The sequence below is a fragment of the Lepidochelys kempii genome, chromosome 7 (assembly GCF_965140285.1).
Source record: "Lepidochelys kempii isolate rLepKem1 chromosome 7, rLepKem1.hap1, whole genome shotgun sequence".
Lineage (NCBI taxonomy): Eukaryota > Metazoa > Chordata > Testudines > Cheloniidae > Lepidochelys > Lepidochelys kempii.
The window spans coordinates 103,445,917-103,468,042 of NC_136386.1; the positions used below are offsets into that span (position 1 = coordinate 103,445,917).

The 22,126-nt window shown below is 40.5% G+C and overlaps 1 protein-coding gene across 3 annotated transcripts in view; it reads right to left on the reverse strand.

The window, feature by feature from the left end:
• FANK1 (fibronectin type III and ankyrin repeat domains 1) overlaps nucleotides 1-22,126 on the reverse strand; it is a 64,635-nt gene that overhangs the window by 14,327 nt on the left and 28,182 nt on the right. For all 3 annotated transcript variants that reach the window (XM_078853852.1, XM_078853853.1, XM_073354069.2), the window contains exons 2-4: nucleotides 13,325-13,502; nucleotides 10,829-10,953; nucleotides 223-304 (exon numbers count right to left, since the gene is read on the reverse strand). In XM_078853852.1, the coding sequence (XP_078709978.1) occupies nucleotides 223-304; nucleotides 10,829-10,953; nucleotides 13,325-13,502 (385 nt within the window). The remainder of the gene's footprint in view (nucleotides 1-222; nucleotides 305-10,828; nucleotides 10,954-13,324; nucleotides 13,503-22,126) is intronic.

Consider the following 22,126-nt stretch of genomic DNA (forward strand, 5'->3'; position numbering starts at 1 on the left):
AAGGAAGAATGACCAAAACCAAATAGCACATTCAATTTGTAAAATGATATTACACAAAGCAAATTTGTAATTTGTCACTTTATCATAAAATGTAAAATCTAATTTTTAGGACATGGGGAAACTAGCTCATTGAAACAAAACACAATAGCATCAGGCAGTTTACATGATTTCATGTCCACTGTAATACTTTATAGATATTTTATAATCAGAATATTTTCTCACCCTCCCTGAAGAATGTTAAGAACTGCCTCTACATCATTCATACTGACAGCTCGATGAAGTTGTTCTCCACTCATCGGCTCTCCTGTAGAAAACAAAATAGGGAAGTACAGTAACTCCTCACTTAACATCCTCCCACTTAACGTTGTTTCAAAGTTACCTTGCTGCTCAATTAGGGAACAGCCTCATTTAAAGTTGTGCAATGCTCCCTTATAACGTCGTTTGGCTGCCTGCTCTGTCCACTGCTTGTAAGATTTTGTGGAAGAGCAGCAACTTTACAAGGGAGCACTGCACAAGTTCCTCTTCTCCACCTCCTCTCCCTCCCTCCCAGCGCTTCCCCCCACCACCAAACAGCTGTTTGGCGGCACTTAGGACTTTCTGGGGGTGGGGGGGGAGGAAGGAATGGGGATGCGGCGTGCTCCAGAAAGGAGGTGGAGTGGGGGTGGGAAGAGGTGGGCCTGAAGTGGAGCGGGGACAGGAAGAGGGGGGCCTGGAGCATCCCCCGACAAAGTCGGCGCCTGTTCTTCTCCAGGTAAGCTGCCACTGCTGCTGCAAAGGTGCTTCCTAGCGTCCTTGCCTGCAGTGGGCTGTGCCTGTGTGGGGTAAGCCAGGGGCACTTCCCAACCACAGTACAGTACGGTATTGTATAGTATATAATGCCTTTTGTCTGCCCCAAAAAAATTTCCTTGGAACCTAACCCCCCACATTTACATTAAATCTTATGGGAAAATTGGATTAGTTTAACATCGTTTCACTTAAAGGTGCATTCTTCAGGAACATAACTACAATGTTAAGTAAGGAGTTACTGTATTTGCAAAAAAGTTCAAAGATTCATTCTAGTAGTGTTGGCAAGTATTGAAATACTGCAAATAAATGATTAGCTTTCATATTTTTCAGTACCACTTTCTGGATATTTTCTAGATTACTAAATTAAACAACAGAATCTGTATCATTGTTACATAGTTTTTATTTAAGAGGTGATTCTTGAAGTGTGGTTACACTCACTGGTATCATTCTCACAATACAGTATGCTCATTACTAAATCTTTGTCTTTTTTCATTACCATTTTTAAAAATCAATTATTTTGGTGGAAGACTAATCCCTTTATATACTTCTGTACTGGAGGTGAGCCTGTATCTGGGAACTATCATGTTAGAGATTAAACATGAGCAGGACCTACTGCTCAGTCAACATAGTATGGTCCCTTGAATGCTGTGGTGATTGGGAGAGATCTGGCTTCCAGTTCTCTCTTCATTTTGTCTTGAAGGGCAAAACTGCTGTGTCTGACCATGACTCCCTCCTGACTAGGGTTTGGACTATGATTAGCCTACCTTTACTCACTAAGATATTTTCCTACAGCCCTTTGCCAAAATAAAAATAAGAACCAGACACTGCCCAGAACTGGATTAACAGCTGTTCTAGATATCTTCTCTCATAACAAAAGCCAGTTGTAAAATGGTATTTCCTAAACAAATCAAATTTATTGTTCCTCGTGCCCATAAATGTTCCCAGTTTCAGTGGGCCATCTCTAAAACACATCAGTTCCTGTGGCCATTGGTAACGACCACATTTCTAGTCCATATGCCACATCTTGTGTGTTAGTCTAATGATGAACATGGGCATTAATGAACCAAAAAATAACAACCTTCTTTTGGATGCAGAATGATCTTTTTCCTATTTACAGAGAACACAGCTACAGTTGTAGTTGTTGCTATCTACCCAAGCCATACGAAAGACGATGAGTAGAACACAGCAAATAGATTTGACTGCTCAGTCTCTAGGTCCAGCACAAAGTGTTGCAGGTCTCTCTCATGAAAATTAACCCTTGAAATATCTGGTTGTGCTCTGAAAAAGTAAGGGCAAGGATGAAAAGGGCATGTAAAGCCCGTGTTGTGGAAATAAACTTCAAAAAGTGGAAGATCTTAATTTGATTATTGGATAGGCACCTGATGACAGCATGCCAAGTGAGGCAAATCCTGTTGCAAAACAAGCAACTAGTGGTTAGCCACATTTCAGTTTAAGAAGCTTCAGACTGCATATTTTCTAGAACCTGTATGCCTCTGCATTTTTGGAAACTACATGTTAAAATGCAGTATTGACTCAAAGCAAGATTAAAATTATTCTAATGAGAGAGTGTGGAAGTATTTAAAGAAAGAAAATGTGGAGGGTTCATGTGAAAATACTGCAGTTGTCATCCTTTGAGATTTTACAAGATAGCTACAGAGTTGATGACTTAACTTGCTTGTAGGAGACATTTGTTAACATTTTTCAATTGCCAGAATATGCTTATTTTATTTGCCTGAGAACCAGCTTCAATAAAAATTATAGAATTTGGCATACTACTTTAAATCTTAATTCTGCAATGTTTATATTGTTTGAAGTTCTTATTAGCTAGGTATCCCAAAGATGGTACTTTTTAGGGCAGGGCATCTATATTTGAAAAGTACCACAAGTCATTCAACAAGACTCTAAAGTCAGCCATTGCATCAGGAAGACCAAACAAAAGCAAAGAGAGAGGACACTACAAAAAGGGAGTGATGCTGTTGTAGCTGCTAAAACAGTTTACCATGAAAGAAAAGGAGCCAAGGGAACAAGAGAGAAAAAGAAAAAATTAGAAAGAAAAAGGAGAAATCAAAAGAAGATAAAGATAAAGAGGAAAAGACATAATAGCATGTTGGTGAGTCAGATTTAATTCATGCATTTTACTTCCTACATTTCACTGTACTTCTTTGGAAAACACTTCACAGTTCTATTAGGGATAGAGTGTGACATTTAGCCACAACCCTGCATTATGGGTAGTGAAGAGACATACCACTCCTGTAGAGTGGCATTGTGAGGAAGAAGTTTCCCTGGTATACTTCAGATTCTCTCTCTTGGGTTCTTGGTTGGCTGCCTGAATCTCCTATTTTTCAGGCAGCTTCTTGGGAGGCCATGCAAATGTGCCTGACATCAGCTCAGAGGCTCTGTGCTCTCCACTCATCTCTCCCTGCATACCCATTGAGCAGGTGTTGAATTGCTGTTCAGCAACACAAATAAAGGCAGCTTTGCAGATGCAGCAAAAGGAGCAACAGGCTACAACCCAGACCGGGATTTAGGGAGGAAACTTTCTTAGCAGTCTGTCCCTTTCCAGCACATAACCAACAGATTGACAGAACCAGAAGAGTACCCAGATGTCACCTACTATAGGACAGGCCCAACAAAGAAAATAACAGAATGCCACTAGTCATCACCTTCAGCCCCCAACTAAAACCTCTCCAACGCATCATCAAGGATCTACAACCTATCCTGAAGGACAACCCATCACTCTCACAGATCTTGGGAGACAGGCCTTGCTTACAGACAGCCCCCCAACCTGAAGCAAATACTCACCAGCAACCACACACCACACAACAAAAACACAAACCCAGGAACCTATCCTTGCAACAAAGCCCATTGCCAACTGTATCCACATATCTATTCAGGGGACACCATCATAGGGCCTAATCACATCAGCCACACTATCAGGGGCTCGTTCACCTGCACATCTACCAATGTGATGTATGCCATCATGTGCCAGCAATGCCCCTCTGCCATGGACATTGGCCAAACTAGACAGTCTCTACGTAAAAAAATAAATGGACACAAATCAGACGTCAGGAATTATAACATTCAAAAACCAGTCGGAGAACACTTCAATCTCTCTGGTCACTCGATTACAGACCTAAAAGTTGCAATTCTTCAACAAAAAAACTTCAAAAACAGACTCCAACGAGAGACTGCTGAATTGGAATTAATTTGCAAACTGGACACCATTAAATTAGGCTTGAATAAAGACTGGGAGTGGATGTGTCATTACACAAAGTAAAACTCTTTCCCCATGTTTATTCCCCCCCCCCAACTGTTCCTCACATGTTCTTGTCAACTGCTGGAAATGGCCCACCTTGATTATCACTACAAAAGGTTTTTTTTCTCTCCTGCTGGTAATAGCTCACCTTACCCGATCACTCTCATTACAGCGTGTATGGTAACACCCATTGTTTCACATTCTCTGTGTATATAAAATCTCCCCACTGTATTTCCCACTGCATGCATCCGATGAAGTGAGCTGTAGCTCACGAAAGCTTATGCTCAAATAAATTTGTTAGTCTCTAAGCTATCACAAGTACTCCTTTTCTTTAAACAGTTCCTTGGGTTCCTCTAGCATTCAGGGGGGAAAAGCACTTCAGCCAGGGGAGAGAGGGGCAAAAATGCGGGGTGGGGGGACAAGCATACTCAAGAGAGGAAGGGGAAGCCTTAGAAAGGGAGGGACCTGGGAAAAGCCCAAGGGAAAAATCAAACAGAAGCGGGATAGGAACCTCAAGAAGAGAAAGATAGGAGGACATCTAAACTCAAGGGAAAGGGGAAGGCAGAGGGAAACCAGAGAGAAGAAGGGCTGGGGGAATACTTAGGGCAGGGTATGGGATATGGAAGACAGATACAGAAGGAGAGACTGGGGAAAACCTCAAGGGAATTGATGGATGACTTGGAAGAGGAGAATTGGTACAAGTTGATGGCTTGGGGAAAAACTGAAGGAGTTGACAGTGAAGGGGAACTGCACCATCCTGAAATATGCAAATTTAAGCAAAATATAATTTGCATAAAAGCTCCAAATTTCTAGACCTTCCAAGCTTTAACAGTTACTAAGAAAGGAAATGAAAGTGATGGCAGGATATTGTTGATGATGACTGATGATAAACAGACATATCCGAAACAAAAGACCCAATAGTAATGGGGACTTTAACTACCCACACATCTGTTGGAAAAGTAATATGGCAAAACACAAAATGTCCAGTAAGTTCTTGGACTGTATTGGGAACAACTTTTTCTTTTAGAAGGAAGTAACCAGCAGGGCAACCATTCTAGACATGATTCTAATGAACAGAAAGAAATTGGTTGCAAATCTGAAGATTGAAGGCAATTTGGGTGAAAGTAACCATGAAATGATGATTTCATGATTCTAAGGAAAGGAAGGAGTTAGAGCAGCAAAACAGGACAATGGATTTAAATAAAACAGAAAAAACAAAACACAGAGAACTGGTAGGTAAGGTCCTATAGGAAGACAATCTAAGGGAACAAGTCGTTCAGGAGAGTTGGCAGTTTCTCAAAGAGACAATATAGGTGCAACAGCGAACAATCTCAGTGCAAAGGAGAGACAGATATGGCTGCATCAGGAGATCACTAAAGACCTGAAAATCAAAAAGTGCAAACATGGGCAAATTGCTAAGGATGAATACAAAAGTATACCACACACATGTAGGGAAAACATCAGAAAGGCTAAAGCATAAAATGAGTTACATCTAGCAAGGGACATAAAAGGCAATAAGAAGAGGTTCTATAAATTCATTAGGAGAAAGAGAAAGATGAAAGAAACTGTAGGTCCTCTGCTTGGCGTGGAAGGAGAGCTAATAACGGATGACACCAAGAAAGCTGAAGCTTTTAATGCCTATGTTGCTTCAGTCTTCACTAAAAAAGCTAATAGTAATCAGATACTTAGCACAATATTAACAACAATATTAAGGGGGAAGAAACGCAAGCCAAAATAGGGAAACAACCTCAGGCAGAGGTTATGGGTCTATTACAGGAGTAGCTGGGTGAGGTTCTGTGGCCTGCAATGTGCAGAAGGCCAGACTAGATGATCACGATGGTCCCTTCTGGCCTTAAAGTCAATAAGCCTGAGAGATAAGATAGATATATTCACGTTGACAGGGCCTGTTGAAATTCACCCTAGGGTTCTTAAGAAACTAGCTGAAGTAATCTCAGAACGGTCAATGATTATCTCTGAGAAGTCATGTAGGAGGGGTGAAGTCCCAGAGGACTGGAGAAGGGCAAACATAGTACCTCTCTTTAAAAAGGGAAACAAAAGTAGAATTACAGGGAATTATATACCAGTCAGCCTAACTTCAATATCTAGAAAAATACTGGAACAAATTACTAAACCATCAGTTTGGACAAGCACCTACAGCAGGGTAATAAGTAATAGCAAATATGGAATTGTCAAGAACAAATCATGCCAAACCAAACTAATTTTCTTCTTTGACATGGTAACTGCCCTAGGGAATGGGGGCGGGGGTGCTGCACACTTGATATACCTTGATTTTAGTAAGGCTTTTTACACCATCCCACATGACATTCGCATAAGCAAATTAGGGAAATGTGGTCTTGTAGAAGAAATCAAATCCTCTCTGTCAAGGTTCCTCCCCCACTCTGAACTCTAGGGTACAGATGTGCGGACCTGCATGAAAACCTCCAAAGCTTACTTTTACCAGCTTAGGTTAAAACTTCCCCAAGGTACAAATTAATTTTATCCTTTGTCCTTGGAATATCCACTGCCACTACCAAACTCTAACTGGGTTTACTGGGAAACGTAGTTTGGACACGTCTTACCCCCTAAAATCCTCCCAACCCTTGCACCCCACTTCCTGGGGTAAAAATCCTCACCAATTTGCATAGGTGACCACAGACCCAAACCCTGGGATCCAAGAACAATGAAAAAGCATTCAGTTTTCTTACAAAAAGAATTTTAATAGAAATAGAAGTACATAGAAGTAAAGGAATCACCCCTGTAAAATCAGGATGGTAGATACCTTACAGGGTAATTAGATTCAAAACATAGAGAATCCCTCTAGGCAAAACCTTAAGTTACAAAAAAGACACACAGACAGAAATAGTCATTCTATTCAGCACAGTTCTTTTCTCAGCCATTTAAAGAAATCATAATCTAACACATACCTAGCTAGATTACTTACTAAAGTTCTAAGACTCCATTCCTGGTCTATCCCCAGCAAAAGCAGCATACAGACAGACACAGACCCTTTGTTTCTCTCCCTCCTCCCAGCTTTTGAAAGTATCTTGTCTCCTCATTGGTCATTTTGGTCAGGTGCCAGCGAGGTTACCTTTAGCTTCTTAACCCTTTACAGGTGAGAGGAGCTTTCCCCTGACCAGGAGGGATTTCAAAGGGGTTTACCCTTCCCTTTATATTTATGACAGTCTCTCTCTGTTTGGATGCAGTAAGTCAGAGACAATTTTTATTTCAAGCAATTGCAAGGGGAGACTGCAAGGCAGGAGTTACCCTAACCTTAGACAAGTCTCCGAACAACAAGCAATTTATCACAAATATTTATAGTTTTTGTTACATGCATTGATGAATAGCAATTGCACTTTGTTCATACATTTTCCTTCCTGATATATTATTATTATTATTATTAATGATTTTCTGCTACCACTACATTCTATGTGCACACCCGGTTGAAAGACCATATCCAAAAAGCAGGTATCAGTTGTTCACTGTCAAACTGGAGGGACGTTATCTAGAGGGATTCCACAGGTGTCTGTCTTGGGTTCAGTACTATTAGTTACTTTCATTAATGACTTGGAAAATGGAGTGGTGAGTACACTTATAAAATCTGCAGATGACACCAAACAGAGGGATTGCTAGTGCTTGGAGGACAAGATTCAAAATAACCTCGACAAATTAGAGAACTGAAATCATCTACATGAAATTCAACAAAAATAATGCAAAGTACTACAATTAGAAAGAAAAAAAAAATCAAATGCACAACTACAAAATGGGGAATAACTGACTAAGGACTGAAAAGGATCCAGGGGTTACAGTGGGTCACAAATTGAATATGAGTCAATGAAGTGATGTAGTTATGAAAAGGACTAACATCACTCTGGGGTGTATGGACAAGAGTTCATACGTAAGATATGAGAGAGATAGCTGTCCTGCTGTAATCTGCACTGGGGAGGCCTCAGACGGACGGTGTCCAGTTCTTGATGCCACACTTCATGAAAGACATGGACAAACTGGAGAAAGTTCATAGGACAACAATAAAAAATGACAAAAAGTTCAGAAAACCTAACCTATGAGGAAAGATTAAAAAGAACTGGACATGTTTAGTCCTGACAAAAGATGACTGAGGGGGGAACTGATAATACTCTTCAAATATGTTAAAGGCTGTTAGAAGAGAACAGTGATCAATTGTTCTTGTCCGCTAAGGTAGAACAAGTAGTAATCAGCTTAATCTGTAGCAAGAAAAATTTATGTTAAATATTAGGAAAAACTACCTAACTATACAGATAATTAAAGACTGAAATAGACTTCCAAGAGAGGTTGTGGAATCCCTGTCATTGAAGGTTTTTAAGAACAGGTTAGACAAACACCTTTCAGGGATGATCTAGGTATACTTGTCCCTGCCTCTGCCCAGTGGGGCTGGACTAGATGACTTCTCAAGGTCCCTTCCAGACCTCAATTTCTATGACATTATAGTTAACCACAGAACAAAGATAAAAGGTCAGGAATTTTTAAAATGGTATGCCATAGTAGCAGGTAATTTCTCCCTGAATTTCAAGACCAAAGCACCAGTTATCCATTAGTATGTACGCCAACAATACAGTGAGAGTTATTTAGTCTACAAACAACATATATCACAAACATTTTCAGGACACTCTACTTCAATTAAAAATAAGATAAAGTTTCTAAATTGCATATTAAAATGAAATATATTAAAAATAATATATAATTTTGACCAGTAAATAATCAAATAGTGGGAACGTTCAAATATATTTTAATCCATAATTTGGAATGAGTGTTTGCAGGGGTACAGAATTCTTATGCCCTTTTTCCACTTAGATTTCCTGAAAAAATATGAACGTGGTTAATTATGCATATTAATGTCTAATAAAACAAAGATATAAACATAAATCTAATTATTTACAGTCTTGCATAACTGGCATAAATAACTGGAGAATTAACTACCATTAATGTTGTCTACCTGGATTCATCATTGCAAATATCCGGTCCACACTACTGAAACATACATATTTTAAAATAATCTTCAAAACTCTAAATTCTTCCTGAGCATTGCCACTGCAAAACCTCCCTGTCAAGGTTACATAGCCACATGGCAGGGCATCTAGTTCCCAAAGTAACCACAATGTGACTCTTCAGGGGTAATTTATTTGGAAAAGAACAGTTATCTGGTTGTGCAGGGGGCCAAAGTAAGAGTCAGGGGAAATAAAAGTGAAATTAAGGAAATTTTTTAGTGCTGTTCCAAAATTTAATGTCAATATTTTTAAAAATTAACATTTCATACGGTGAATTTAAGCATGCATGCCTGTGCTTTCATATGAAAGTTCTGTCCACTCACTATAAAACATAATAATTACACAAGCACAATGAATCTGCACAGGTGAAAGTCATAAATTTCTCTTTTTAAATGAATCCTTCCTGTATTATAAATGAGTCATTTGGTTACAGATGTGCAGGCAGTCATACCATAATGTGGTGATAACACCTTTATTTATGGAATTTAAGGCTCCATTGAAAGTAGTGAATAAATGATGAGCTCATTGGTGAAGACATTCACCAATTAACAAGCAGCAGCTGTTTGTTTCTCTTTTTTTAGGGCCCAATTGATTAAAATTGCATGCCTCATTTAAGCAGTATTTTCTTGTATTTTTCCTGGAGGAAAAAAAAAAGGCAGAACACCCTTTTATTCAAACAGAGTAGTTGCTTTTCTGATTTATTAAACCACTATACAACTGAAAGCAAATTAGAAACGTAGAGACAGTCTGTTTTCATGTGCACAGCCTATTTTATAAATGAGTTAATGGAAAATAGGTTAAGTGAGCATGTACCACTTGTGGCTCTGTCTCTGTCACTCACAAATTTGGAAGACATCTTTCACTGATTAAAGTATTTTTGATATCACACTCAGTGACATGTTTTTTTTCTAAACACAGAAAACAAGAGATAGATTATGTCATGAGTGTTTGCTGTCCCTTCTCCCATTAAACCGTCTTTCAAATCTCCAGATCTACTCTCCCCGTTTCAAACCACAATTCATACCATCTCTGCTCTTAAGGCCATCCCCTGTGACCATACCTCCTCCACACTGAACTTCAAACTCACCACTTGAGATACCTACTTATACCACCCTCTCTTAAACAGAACCCCAAGCCACCTATATCCTTCCATCCTTGAGTCAGCTCTCCCACACAAAACCCTCCTCCTGCCGATTCTTTCCCTTGTGCTACTCCCCAATGAGACAATCCAAACCACAGAGTCCCATGACCCACTCTCTCTGGCACAGAAAGATTCTCTAGCCTTTCTTGAAACATGTGGCTGACAGACTCAGACGTATTTTCTGTTCTTCCTCTTTAAGGGACAGACCTTTATTTCAGTTTGAGAATAAGCTTTGTTTCGAATTTAATTGAAGTGAGTAAAAAAAGAAATCACAGTAGCATTTGGTGGAACTAGTAACACTTCTGGCCTATTCTCTACTCCAACAGTTGGGGTCTGAATAACATGAAGAGAAAATTGAAATAGCCCACTATATTTTGTAAAATGACACTACTATTTTAGAAAATACAGAACTACTCAGCCTGTAGGTGACTCATAACCCATAATACTCTTAGAATAAGTAGTAAACATATGCAATATATTTATGTTTACAAAATATACATTTCAATTTTTGTGAATTCCTAATACAGTTTTCAATTCAACAGCTATTTTATATCAATTTTTTAAAAAATAGTAAGAAATTTTTTAATTTTTGTCACTTTATAATAAATTAAAGTCTATACTTACTAATAGTGGATACAGAGACAGCTGGACTATAAACACACTCCCCTGTAGGACTAGTGATCTTTAGTCGAAATCTGTAGGTTGTTCTCGGCTCAAGACCTTCCACGACATGTTGTCTAGCATATCCCCTAAAAAATTTCTTATATAATAATTCAGATAGTATTTTTCAAACATTTTGGCAAACAACATTTAAGCATAATGTCCTGATGCATAACTGCTCAAGCAAAAATGCACATACAATTTTACACCACTGCTCCCATGCTGATCTATCTACAGGATCTAGACCTTATGGCTGTGTCTACATAGGGAAAGTTTTTGCAGTATAAGCTAAGTTGTGAATTTAAACCAATAAAGTTATACTGATATAAATCCAGTGAGGATCCACTTATTCCAGGATAAGAATGACTTTTTTCAGTTTATTTTATGTCACTTGGGAAAGGATTTAAGCTAAACTGAAAAAAAACACTCTTATCCTGGACCAAAAGCATCCACACAGGGGATGACTACACCTATAGAACTATATCAATATAACTGGTAAAACTTTCCCATGTTGACAAAAGCCTAATTTATACACCCACTTAAGGTTAAGTGCACATGTAAATTAGATATTTTCAGATGGAAACTGCTCATTAGAAGCATAAACAGCCATTTGCCTATACAAATGCCTAACCTGTGCACGCAGTTGCTGCAATTGTATCCGAAAATTAGGCACAGATCTGTGTGCATCTTTAAAAGCCAGACACTGAATATATACAGTTTTGTCATCATTTATAGCTTAAATACATTTTGCAGCAGTAATACCCCAATGGAAAAAAACAGGTGTCTAATAAGTTTCTTTTACATAACAAATACAAAGTGAAAGTGCTAATTAACTATTCACAAGAATTCTAGAGAGTCTGCCCTTTGACACCTACTGCATCCAAGATGCAAAATTTCTACTTCTAAAAAATGCTATAATTATTAGAATTTTTTCCCCAAAACCCAGTGTCTTAAAAACATTTTAAATATGAAAGAAACTGCTTCAGCGGAGCATAAAAGGTCAGTATTAACACAGTCTAATTCTGCCACCTAGTGACAAATCTTACACCGCAAAGTTTTCTAAAGATTGGGAACTATATTATATGTCACTGAAGAATCTGGAGTCAGTGCAGCATGCCATACAACAGTGCAATGCAACAGGCTTGAGTTAAGAAGTGACTAATCTTAAGAAGTTTAATCTCCTGGGGCTTTAGGGGAAGGCAAGTTGTACTGTGAAGAGCAGCACAAAACATCAGTCCTTGGACTGCTTTACAAACAAGCTGCTCATCTTACAGATCTTATGTTGGTGTCCATTGATATACAAATATGAGCAAAAGTGAAGGGATGGAGCAGCTCCTACGTCCTCTGCCCTCTAACCCTAACATCCCTAATCACTCTTAGCATCATCTTAGCCCCTTACTCCTATAGAGGCAAGTTCTGCAGTTTGCTAACTAATCATTATTCAAGTTAGGTGCAATGTGGAAGGGAAATAAAGGGATTCAGTGCTCATTTTGTGGGAGTAGGGTATGAAGCCACTTTTGGGAGGTGGCTAGTGCCCCGCTCTCCCACATTTTGCCTATACAGACCATAACCCAAGGAAAGAAAAGAAAAAAGAGGTCATCCCTAATAATATTAAATATAGTCTCATGGGCATTGGCCATCTTCTCCCAGATGATTGCACCACTTTGGAGCTGTCAGCCAGCAGGTTGCACGGTAGGTTTAGTTTTATTTCAGCTATTAGTCAGCCAAGCAGAATCCACACCTCTCAAACACACACACAACGTGAAATTCTGGCCCCAGTGGAGCCAATGGAAGTTTTGCCACTGACTTCACGGGGGGCCAGGATTTCAACCATTGTCTCTGGACATCACCTAACATACTGACAGCCATATATAGCAGTTAAGGGGACAGTCACTAATTGTGACCAAGGGAAGTGAATGGAAATTCATAGATTCATAGATACTAAGGTCAGAAGGGACCATTATGATAATCTAGTCTGACCTCCTGCACAACGCAGGCCACAGAATCTCACCCACCCACTTCTGCGAAAAAACCTCACCTATGTCTGAGCTATTGAAGTCCTCAAATCATGGTTTAAAGACTTCAAGGAGCAGTGAATCCTCCAGCAATTTGTACCTGCCCTGTACAAATTAACAGCCATGTAGGTGTTACTCAGTTGCTTCAGGTATGCACCCCTCATGATCAAAGCAAGGTGGAGCAGAGTAACAACATACCCTTTTTTTACAAAAAATTATAGGTCATAAGTGGTATTACCTCAAAAATTGTGCTTATATTAAGTAATTTAATTCAAAAGAAATTATATTTTAAAAATTGAATGAAAAATGTAATAGTTTTCAGAACATAACAAAACCAACATTGCCACCATAATAAATATTTAGCATTTCTTCACCACTTTTCATCTTCAAAATGCTTTGCAACCCATAACTTATTAAGATAAAACTTCATTAACATTTCACCTACGTATAAATGGTACCATAGGTATGTAATTTGGGGTCCTCTTCTTCAATTGACATCTTTAGCCATTGCTCTTGAGGTCCTTTTCTTTGTGTTATATTTTCCAAATCCCAAGAGAGTTGAATGCTGTGATGGGTCACCTCACCTACAACTGGAGGATGTGGTTTTGGGATAGTACGTTTTCCTAAAAAATATTTCAAAATGTTATTTCTACAACATAGAATGTAAAAAGATCTTCATATGTGTGAAACTTCGTTTCAGGTGTTCATTGATTAGTTTTGTTATTTCTATTTTGATTAAGATCTTGCATTTTTCAAATATTTTTGACATATATCCAATTACCCAAGAGTACACACTCATATATAGAGAAAAACACTCTTAAATTTTGCATCCCTTCATCTTGCAAGTAAGATCATATTTTAATTCATCACTTGACAGGGAAATAATACACAATTATTGTGCAAAGATTATTTTAGAAACATAATGCTGAGTTGGTGCAGTGGACATATGTGTAGTTTGAAGTGTGTACTGAACGTGTTTTAAGTACACTACAGTTTGTACATGAAAATAAACTCAAGAAGGAGAGTTCTCTACAACATCCAAGATGCCACAAGTTCTGGAACACATTTTAGGAAGCCTACAATGTTACAGTTTATCAATAGTGAAGTTTCCCAAGTCACAAAACAAAAAAGTCTAGGAATAAAAATATAATAATCAATAATTAGGCTAAGATTTCAGAAGTTACATACTTTTAGTTAACATTATGCTCAGTTAAACTAATCAGTGAAAGTGCCCTTATAATTTGTTTCTGTTCCATTTTAAATGCCCGTCACATATATAGTCTAAGGAACATACTGATACTATTTCAAATTGTTTATTAAATGTTCAAGGGATGATGTCTCTCATTCTGTCTGGAGTGGCTCAAAACTGTGAGTGCCTATCTCAGGGCAGACGGTCAGAAAACAGGGTAGACACCCCAAGCTGGTATGTTCTATAATTAGATTTCATCAAACCAGTAACAAATATGAATTCCTGGGTCACTATACCAGTTTTATCATGGAGTCACAGACTTAGACTCTACAGTCTATCTTGCCAAGCAAACTGAACTTTGTGATAAAAGTTTACTTAAACCAAAAATCAAACCACATCAGGCTGCTCCCAGTCTCAAGAGACCAATCACTTCCCCAGATCTTACACAAAAGACAACACTGGTAGCCAATTTTACAGTTAACTAACTGAAGGTTTATTAGCTAAGAAAAGGAAGTGAGAGTTATTTAGAGGTTAAAGCAGGTAAAATATATATATAAAAGGTGAGTCACAGTTTGAGATTCCAAATGGTGGCAGTGACATTATAACTGCCAGACTCCCAAAAATCTTTCAAGGCTACCCAGAATAACTCTGGGAATCTCTGTCTTCTTGTTCAGTTTTCCTGCCCTGTTAGAATACAAATCCATATTTCATATCCATATTTCGATTTCCTCGAATCCATATTTAAAGTTCCTTCTGACAGAACGCAAGCTGACAGTGTCTCTCCCCACATGGGCTTTTCCTTTGATGACAGTGAGTGAAGAAAGCACTTTGAGTCTCTGACCTTCAGTCATCACACACCATGGCCACTTGCTTTGAAATTAGCCTTTTTGCTGTTAAAGTTCTTTATCTGCATTTCATAAGGCTTCTTTCTTGTCTGACGATTTATTCAGTTATAGGGATACTTGCAATGTAAATGTTTGCTATTACATTATAACATGACACACAAGCAAAACAATACATGAAAGATCCCATTAGTTTTCATGTAGTTTAAACACCAAATACACTCTTTTTATACATTTAACAATTACTTTGATCTATACTAATACACAAGTGAATTGACCTGATTACACTCTGGCATGACCTGGTCTACTAGCATCACAATGTCAATCATCTCTTCAGCACTATGAGTAAGCAACTGCTGAATAAACCAATACCAGTTTTTTCTCAAGTTTTGAGTTTTTCAGTTGTGTAAAGGTAGGTTCTTGTCCTGAAGAGAGACTAGCTGCAGCAAAAAGAGAGAGAGAGAGAGAGATGGGGGCTTGAGACTATTTTAGTCATACATCTGAACCTAGCCCAACTGTGGGAAGCAATGTATAACAAAGAACCAAAGGTACATAAAAATTATTTATGCAGGAAACTTAAAATTACGTGGGATTCATTCCTTTACTGTAAATGAGTTTATCACCTGTTTCTTAATTATTTGGTTTTGATGAAGATAATTTCCAAAAATAAAGATGAGGGACACTAAATTTGTGCAGATCATAGGTGATCCTGGATCTAAAATGAATGACATCCCTTGAAATGTGGGATATTTAAGAGATAAGGACCTGGTACCCGAGACTAAAAATACAAAATAAAACTGGTTCAAGTCCTTGCCTCTGACCACCAGCAATCACTGCTCCAGCTGAGCAACCAGAGAGTTCCATTTTGCTACTGTCATTGCTCTCCTCATTGCTTTCCATAAGCCGGAGACAGCTACAAACAGCAGCAGCTTCAGCTAGCCTCCACATTAACGGAGCTGTAATCGTATCACGTATCCCACAATGTGGAGAACGACAATGAGATTCCTCAGCGAAATGGGAGAAAAGGGGGAACAGTTAAACCCTGTGTGGAGGAGGAAAGAGGACAACAGGATTCGGAGACGGGAGGAGGGCGAAAAACAGGGAGAGAAGATGAACATTATACTGGGGATAGGCAAAGATAAAAGGGGACCCAGCAAAGGTGGCAGAGGGAGAGTGAAAAGAGGGAAAAACTATACTGTGGGATAATTTGGGAGAGGGAGGTGATTAGCGCCCCCATAAAGTTGCCAAAATGAGAGAGCAAAAGTTATTGGCTGCCCCAATCACACTAGATAGGATAGCAGGTTGCTAGGTTTTTCCCCAGTAAGTTAAGGCCTAAACGGGGAAAGGTGATTTTGTGGGAGATGATCACAAAATATTAGGGGGAATCTATGGATTCAGATTCACATTTTGGAATGTTTATTTCATCTCAGAACTTTTGAAGTTCTCCCAACAGTAGTTTTACATGTGCTATATGAATGTCAAAGTCTATAGTGCCAGCAGTATATCACTGTGATGAAACAACACACACTGAGGCAATATCAAAAGTCTACATACATTCAGTGTAAGATTTAGTGGATTTCTGCCTTGGTAGAAGAGCAGCTCTTTAAGAAAACTGTATTAGTTTTGAAGTTTTAAATGACAAAATATTTTTATTTTTAAAACCCGTATTCACCAGAATACACACTTGACCCTCTAGTAGCTTAGGGACCAGTTATATGGAAATTGTTCCTAGCAAAAATATTAATATGCTGGCAATTATGAATGTGAAATGAACTCAACTTCAGCATGAGATTTTCTTGGAATATTTTCAATACCACCATTATGAACAAATAGTTTCTCCATAACTAAGACTGCAAACAGAATTTCATTACAATAAGGTGATTTTCATATGCATTACTCTTAAAATTCAAGACTCTGTTATGTAGGGTAAGTCCCAGGCTGTAACAGTTTTTTCCACTAAATCTGAAGGAAATTCAGAGAGACACTTTTGGAGTTAAACAGCTAAAATGGATCTAGGGGATCGAGGGGTGCAGGAGGTTGGGGCTTGTCAGGGTGGAGGTTTTGACTGGAGCTCAGTGGGGGTGGTCTGGGTGCAACGGTGTGGGTCAGAAGGCAGGGGGTCTGGGTGCAGGGGGCTCCAGATGCAGGGGTTGAGGTTCAATGGGGTGGGGTTCAGATATGGAGGGTCGAGGTGGGTTCTGGATGTACTGGGTGAGGCTTGCCGAGGGTGTCTGGGTACCGGAGGTCCAGATGCATGGGGCCTGGGCAGATGGGGGAGCAGCTCCCCATACAGTGACCCCTCCCCCACATATAAGAAGCGATGGGGGCAGGAAGCAGGGGAGGATGCTGAGCTTCCTGCAGCTGGGGGAGGTTTCTTGTGGTGGTTCTGACAGCCCCAGCCACTCCTTGCAGGGGAAATGGAAATCCCATCCTCTCCTGCCTCCAGCCCAGCCAGGACTGGCAGCTAATCCCAGGGTAGGAGCCACTGGCTGGGGGTGTCCTCAGCCCTGCAGTTATTTATCTCTCCATGGCTGCTCCAGGTGCCTGAAATGATGTACCTGCGCAACTAGGGAGTGGTGCGTGACTGCTCTTGCAGATTCCTTTTGCTTCCCTGTCAGAAAGTCATTTTTCTGCAGGGAAGCAAAGAAATCTGCAGGGGACATGAATTCTGCATGTAAATTATTGTGCATATAATACTTTATTTATAAAATAAAATGGAAAAAATTCTCACTCTTAGCCATTAATAAATGTACATCACAGAAGTCAATAGCAAAAAGTTTATAAAAAGCCTACACATTGATGATGTTCTCAGTGTCAAAACTCTTGTAGAAAATTATGTGTGAGGTCTTTTGACAAAAAAAGAGACAGTTACTTACCTGTACTGTAACTGTTGTTCTTCAAGATGTGGGTGCACACAAGTATTCCACTTAGGTGTGTGTGTTCCCAGCACACCAAAGTCAGAGAATTTTGCCAAGCAGTACCCATACAGGCAGTGCATGTGCCAATACCTTGGCTATATAACGGTGGAGCTGTCCCCCACCCCCCCAGTTCCTTTGCACCGAAATCCCCAGCTGGAGACTCTAATGCAAAGGGACAGAGGGTGGATCACAGAGTATATGTCTGTACCACATATAAAAGAACAGCAGTTACAATACAGGTAAGTAACAATCTTTTCTTAGAGTGGTTGCAGACATGCATTCCACTCAGGTGCACAAGCAGTTCCAGCAGGAGGTGGGCTTAGGTCTATTTGAACAGTGAGTGCAGGACTGCCTTCCCAAGGTTTGCATCCGATCTTCATGTTATGGTGACAGCATAATGTCTAGCACAGAGGACCACATTGCAGCCCTGCAGATATCTGCTATGGAGACATCGCTAAGGTATGCAGCTGATGTTGCCTGAGCTCTCGTTCAATAAGCCTGCAATGACTGTGGAGGTATCAGCTGAGCCACTCCATAAGACATGGTAATAGAGGCGGTTATCCATTTGGAAATGGTCTGAACAGAGACAGGTTGTCCCTTCATCCACTCAGTGTAGGACTCAGAGTCAAGGTGACGAACAAAACAACTTGGTCCTTTCTAAATAAAATGCTAAACATCACCTCACATCTAAATTATGTAAGAGCTGCTCCTCTGCACTTGAATGTGGTTTGGGAAAACATACAGATAAGTAAATAACCTGGTTAAGGTGAAACTAAGATACCACTTTGGACAAAAAAATTTGAGTGTGGTTTTAAAGCCACCTTGTCCTTGAAGAACTGAGTGCAAGAAGGATCTCCCATTAAGGCCTACAATTCCCTAATTCTTCTTGTAGATGTTACAACCAAAAGGAAGGCTATCTTGAATTAGGAGAGCCCATGAACATGTCACAATTGGCTCAACCAGTGGTCCTATCAGTGCTCCTAAAACTGTATTAAGGTCCCTTGATTGCACCATTTCCTTCACTGGTGGAAAAAGATGGATAATCCCCTTGAAAAACCTCACCATCAAAGGGCTTGAGAATACCAACATCCTTTGAATGGGAGGGTGAAAAGCAGAGACTGCCACCAAGTGAACCCTCAAGGAGCTCAGAGTAAGGCCTGAAGTTTTCAAAAGCAGCTAACAATCCAAACTGTCCTAAATCCACGCTAACATGGCCTGAATTTGCTTAGACGTTGCCCAAATCAAAAAAGATTTCCTTAGACAAGCAGGTGGCTCTCGTGGCCGGTTTTCTACTATTAAGGAGAATAATTCTGTTTCCAAGAACTGCTCCTCTTCATCTAGCCATGCAGCATCCAGACACTGAGGTACAGACTGCTCAAAGCGATGATGTTGAGTGAGTAGATCACGAAGAAGAGGGAGAGGCTTGGGAAGTTGAGCCAATAGACAGAGGAGGCTGAAAAACCAACATTGTCTTGACCATGTTGGCGAAATCAGAATTAGTTTGGCATGATCCAATTTGAGCTTGAGGGTAACCTGAGAGGAATGGGGGGTGGAGGGACGGCATATATCAGGCTCCCTTCCCAGTTCAGATGGATGGCACTGGTAAAAGACCCAGAGCTTAGTCCAAGGGTGGCCAACCTGTGGCTCCAGAGCCACATGCGGCTCTTCAGAAGTTAATATGCGGCTCCTTGTATAGGCACCGACTCTGGGGCTGGAGCTACAGATGCCAGCTTTCCAATGTGCCGGGGGGTGCTCACTGCTCAACCCCTAGCTCTGCAATAGGCCCTGTCCCCACTCCACCTCTTCCCACCCCCACCCCTGAGCCTGCCGTGCCCTCGCTCCTCCCCTCCAGAGCCTCCTGCACACCACAAAACAGCTGATCGGGAGGGAGGGGAAGACACTGATCGGCGGGACTGCCGGTGGGTGGGAGGTGCTGGGAGCAGGGAAGATGATGGGGGGCTGCCGATGTATTACTGTGGCTCTTTGGCAATGTACATTGGTAAATTCTGGCTCCTTCTCAGGCTCAGGGTGGCCACCATGGCTTAGTCCTACTTTAGGACAGAACTGATGACATTTTCTTTGGCCCTCTGTTGAAAACAAGTCTATGGAAGGGATGTCCCATCATAGACAAATGGACTTAAATAAACTGTTCTTTAGAGACCACTTGTGGTTGATCGAAAACAACCTGCCAAGTGGGTATCTCATCTTCCTTGGTGCAGAGATGCAACATCTTTATTGCTACCTGACAAAGCTGATTAGAATAGGCACCCTCCTTCTTGTTCACGTAATACACTGCAGTGGTATCATCAGTGAGAATATGGATTGCCATTCCCTAGATGTGATCCTAAAAAAACCAACAGGCATTGTATATTACTCAAAATTCCAGCAGGCTGATATAAGCTTCTGACCACAAGCTCTGAATTTTTAATGTTCCCAGATGTTCTCCCAACCTATCGTGGAGGCATCAGTAACCACTGTTTTGGTTGGTGGAAGGTGGGAAAAGGAGACATCCTGACACACATTGTTGTATTCCATCCACCACTGTAAATAATACAGTTTCTCTGGACACCGAAACAAGGGTGTTCAGTAGCTGGCAACTCGGGCAATAGACTAACTTCAGCCACTACAGAAGAAGGCGAAGGCACAATCTCGCGTACTGCACTATGTACATGCATGCGACCATATGGCCCAGTAACCTCAAGCATACACAGATTGTGGTCAAAGGGTGCAAATGGAGGCCCTGACAAAATTTCTGAATTATCTGGAACTGTTCATATGGAAGAAAGACTCTACAAATTCGAGGGCCTATCAGGGACCCAATGAACTCTATTTTTTGAGTTGGCTGCATAAAGTTGATTTGCCCCCGTTTAAGATTAGACCTAGTTGATCAAAAAACGTCTAGCATGAACTTGACATGACTGAGAACTCATTTCTTGGATGAGCCTCTCAGTAGCCAATTGTCCAGGTATGGGAAAACATGAATTCCCCTTCTCCAGCCACCACTGGCATACACATGGTAAAGACATGGGGCTGATGACAGGCCAAAGGAGAGGAGCGTTAATGGTGGCCGATGACGATGAATCTGAGGAACTTCCTGTGGCCTGAGAAGATTGTCACATGAAAATAAGCATCCTGGAAATTGAGAGCAGCAAACCAACTGCTGTGTTTCAAAGCGGGGAGAACAGTAGCCAGGGTAACAATGTGGAATCTCATATGCTTAAAGTATTGAGTGCAGAGATAGAGGATGAGTCTTATTCTTCCCTTGGATTTTGGGATCAGGAAGTAGCAGAAATAAAACTTCTTTCCACAAAGGTGATGAGGAACCTCCTCTATAGTCCCCAGAGTACCCAGCGTCTATACCACCTGCAAAAGCAGTGACTCATGAGAGGAGTGCCTGAAGAGGGCCTAATAGGGTAGGGGGATGGGAGTGAGGAATGGGTAGGAATGGAATGGCATAATCCAACCCCATGGTACTTAGGACCCATCTGTCTATAGTTATTGTCTCCCAAGCACCATAGAAGCAAGACAGCCTGTTCCCAAATAGCTGGTGCATGGATATGACACTGACAACTACAGTGCTGCTCTCGAAATGATCATCAAACAGACTGTCTAGCAGAAGCAGGAGGAGGAGGACAGGCCATTGGACTAAAACTAGACACAGAAGATTTCCTTCCGCATGATTTGTGCCCCTTTCTGGGGAAATCTTGCTGCCTCACAGAGTAGGAGGATTGATGGAATTATCACTGAGGATACTACTGCTGTTGGTTCACACAATACAATCTCTTTATGGCTTGTGTATAAATCCCCGATGAGCATAAGGTGACCTGGGATGAAAGAATGTAATGTCTCCTCAGTTTTCCCTGTGAATAGGAGGCAATCAAATGGCAAGCCCTCTATGCTTCCCTAGATCTCAGGAGCTATGCTGAATTCTGGGACCATGAGATTCCTCTCATTATTACAGTCAAGGCCATGAGCCTGGATGAAGCATCTGCTATAACCAGGGCTAACTATAAGGATGTCTTGAGCGCTAAATGGCCTTCCATAACAAAGGCCATAATTTCCTCTGGTTCACAAATTTGGACGTGGCATCCAGTTCACAAAATCCTATTTCAATAACAGAGCTTGCTGGCTTGCAAAGCACATCTGCAAGGAGAAAATCAAGTAAACCTTTCTTCCCATTATATCTAGCCTTTTGAACTCCTTTTCTTTAGGCGCAGATTTATATCTTCCCTGTCTTGCTTGCTCATTTGCCACTGTCACAACCAGGGAATTTGGAGCTGGATGAGAGAAGAAAAAAA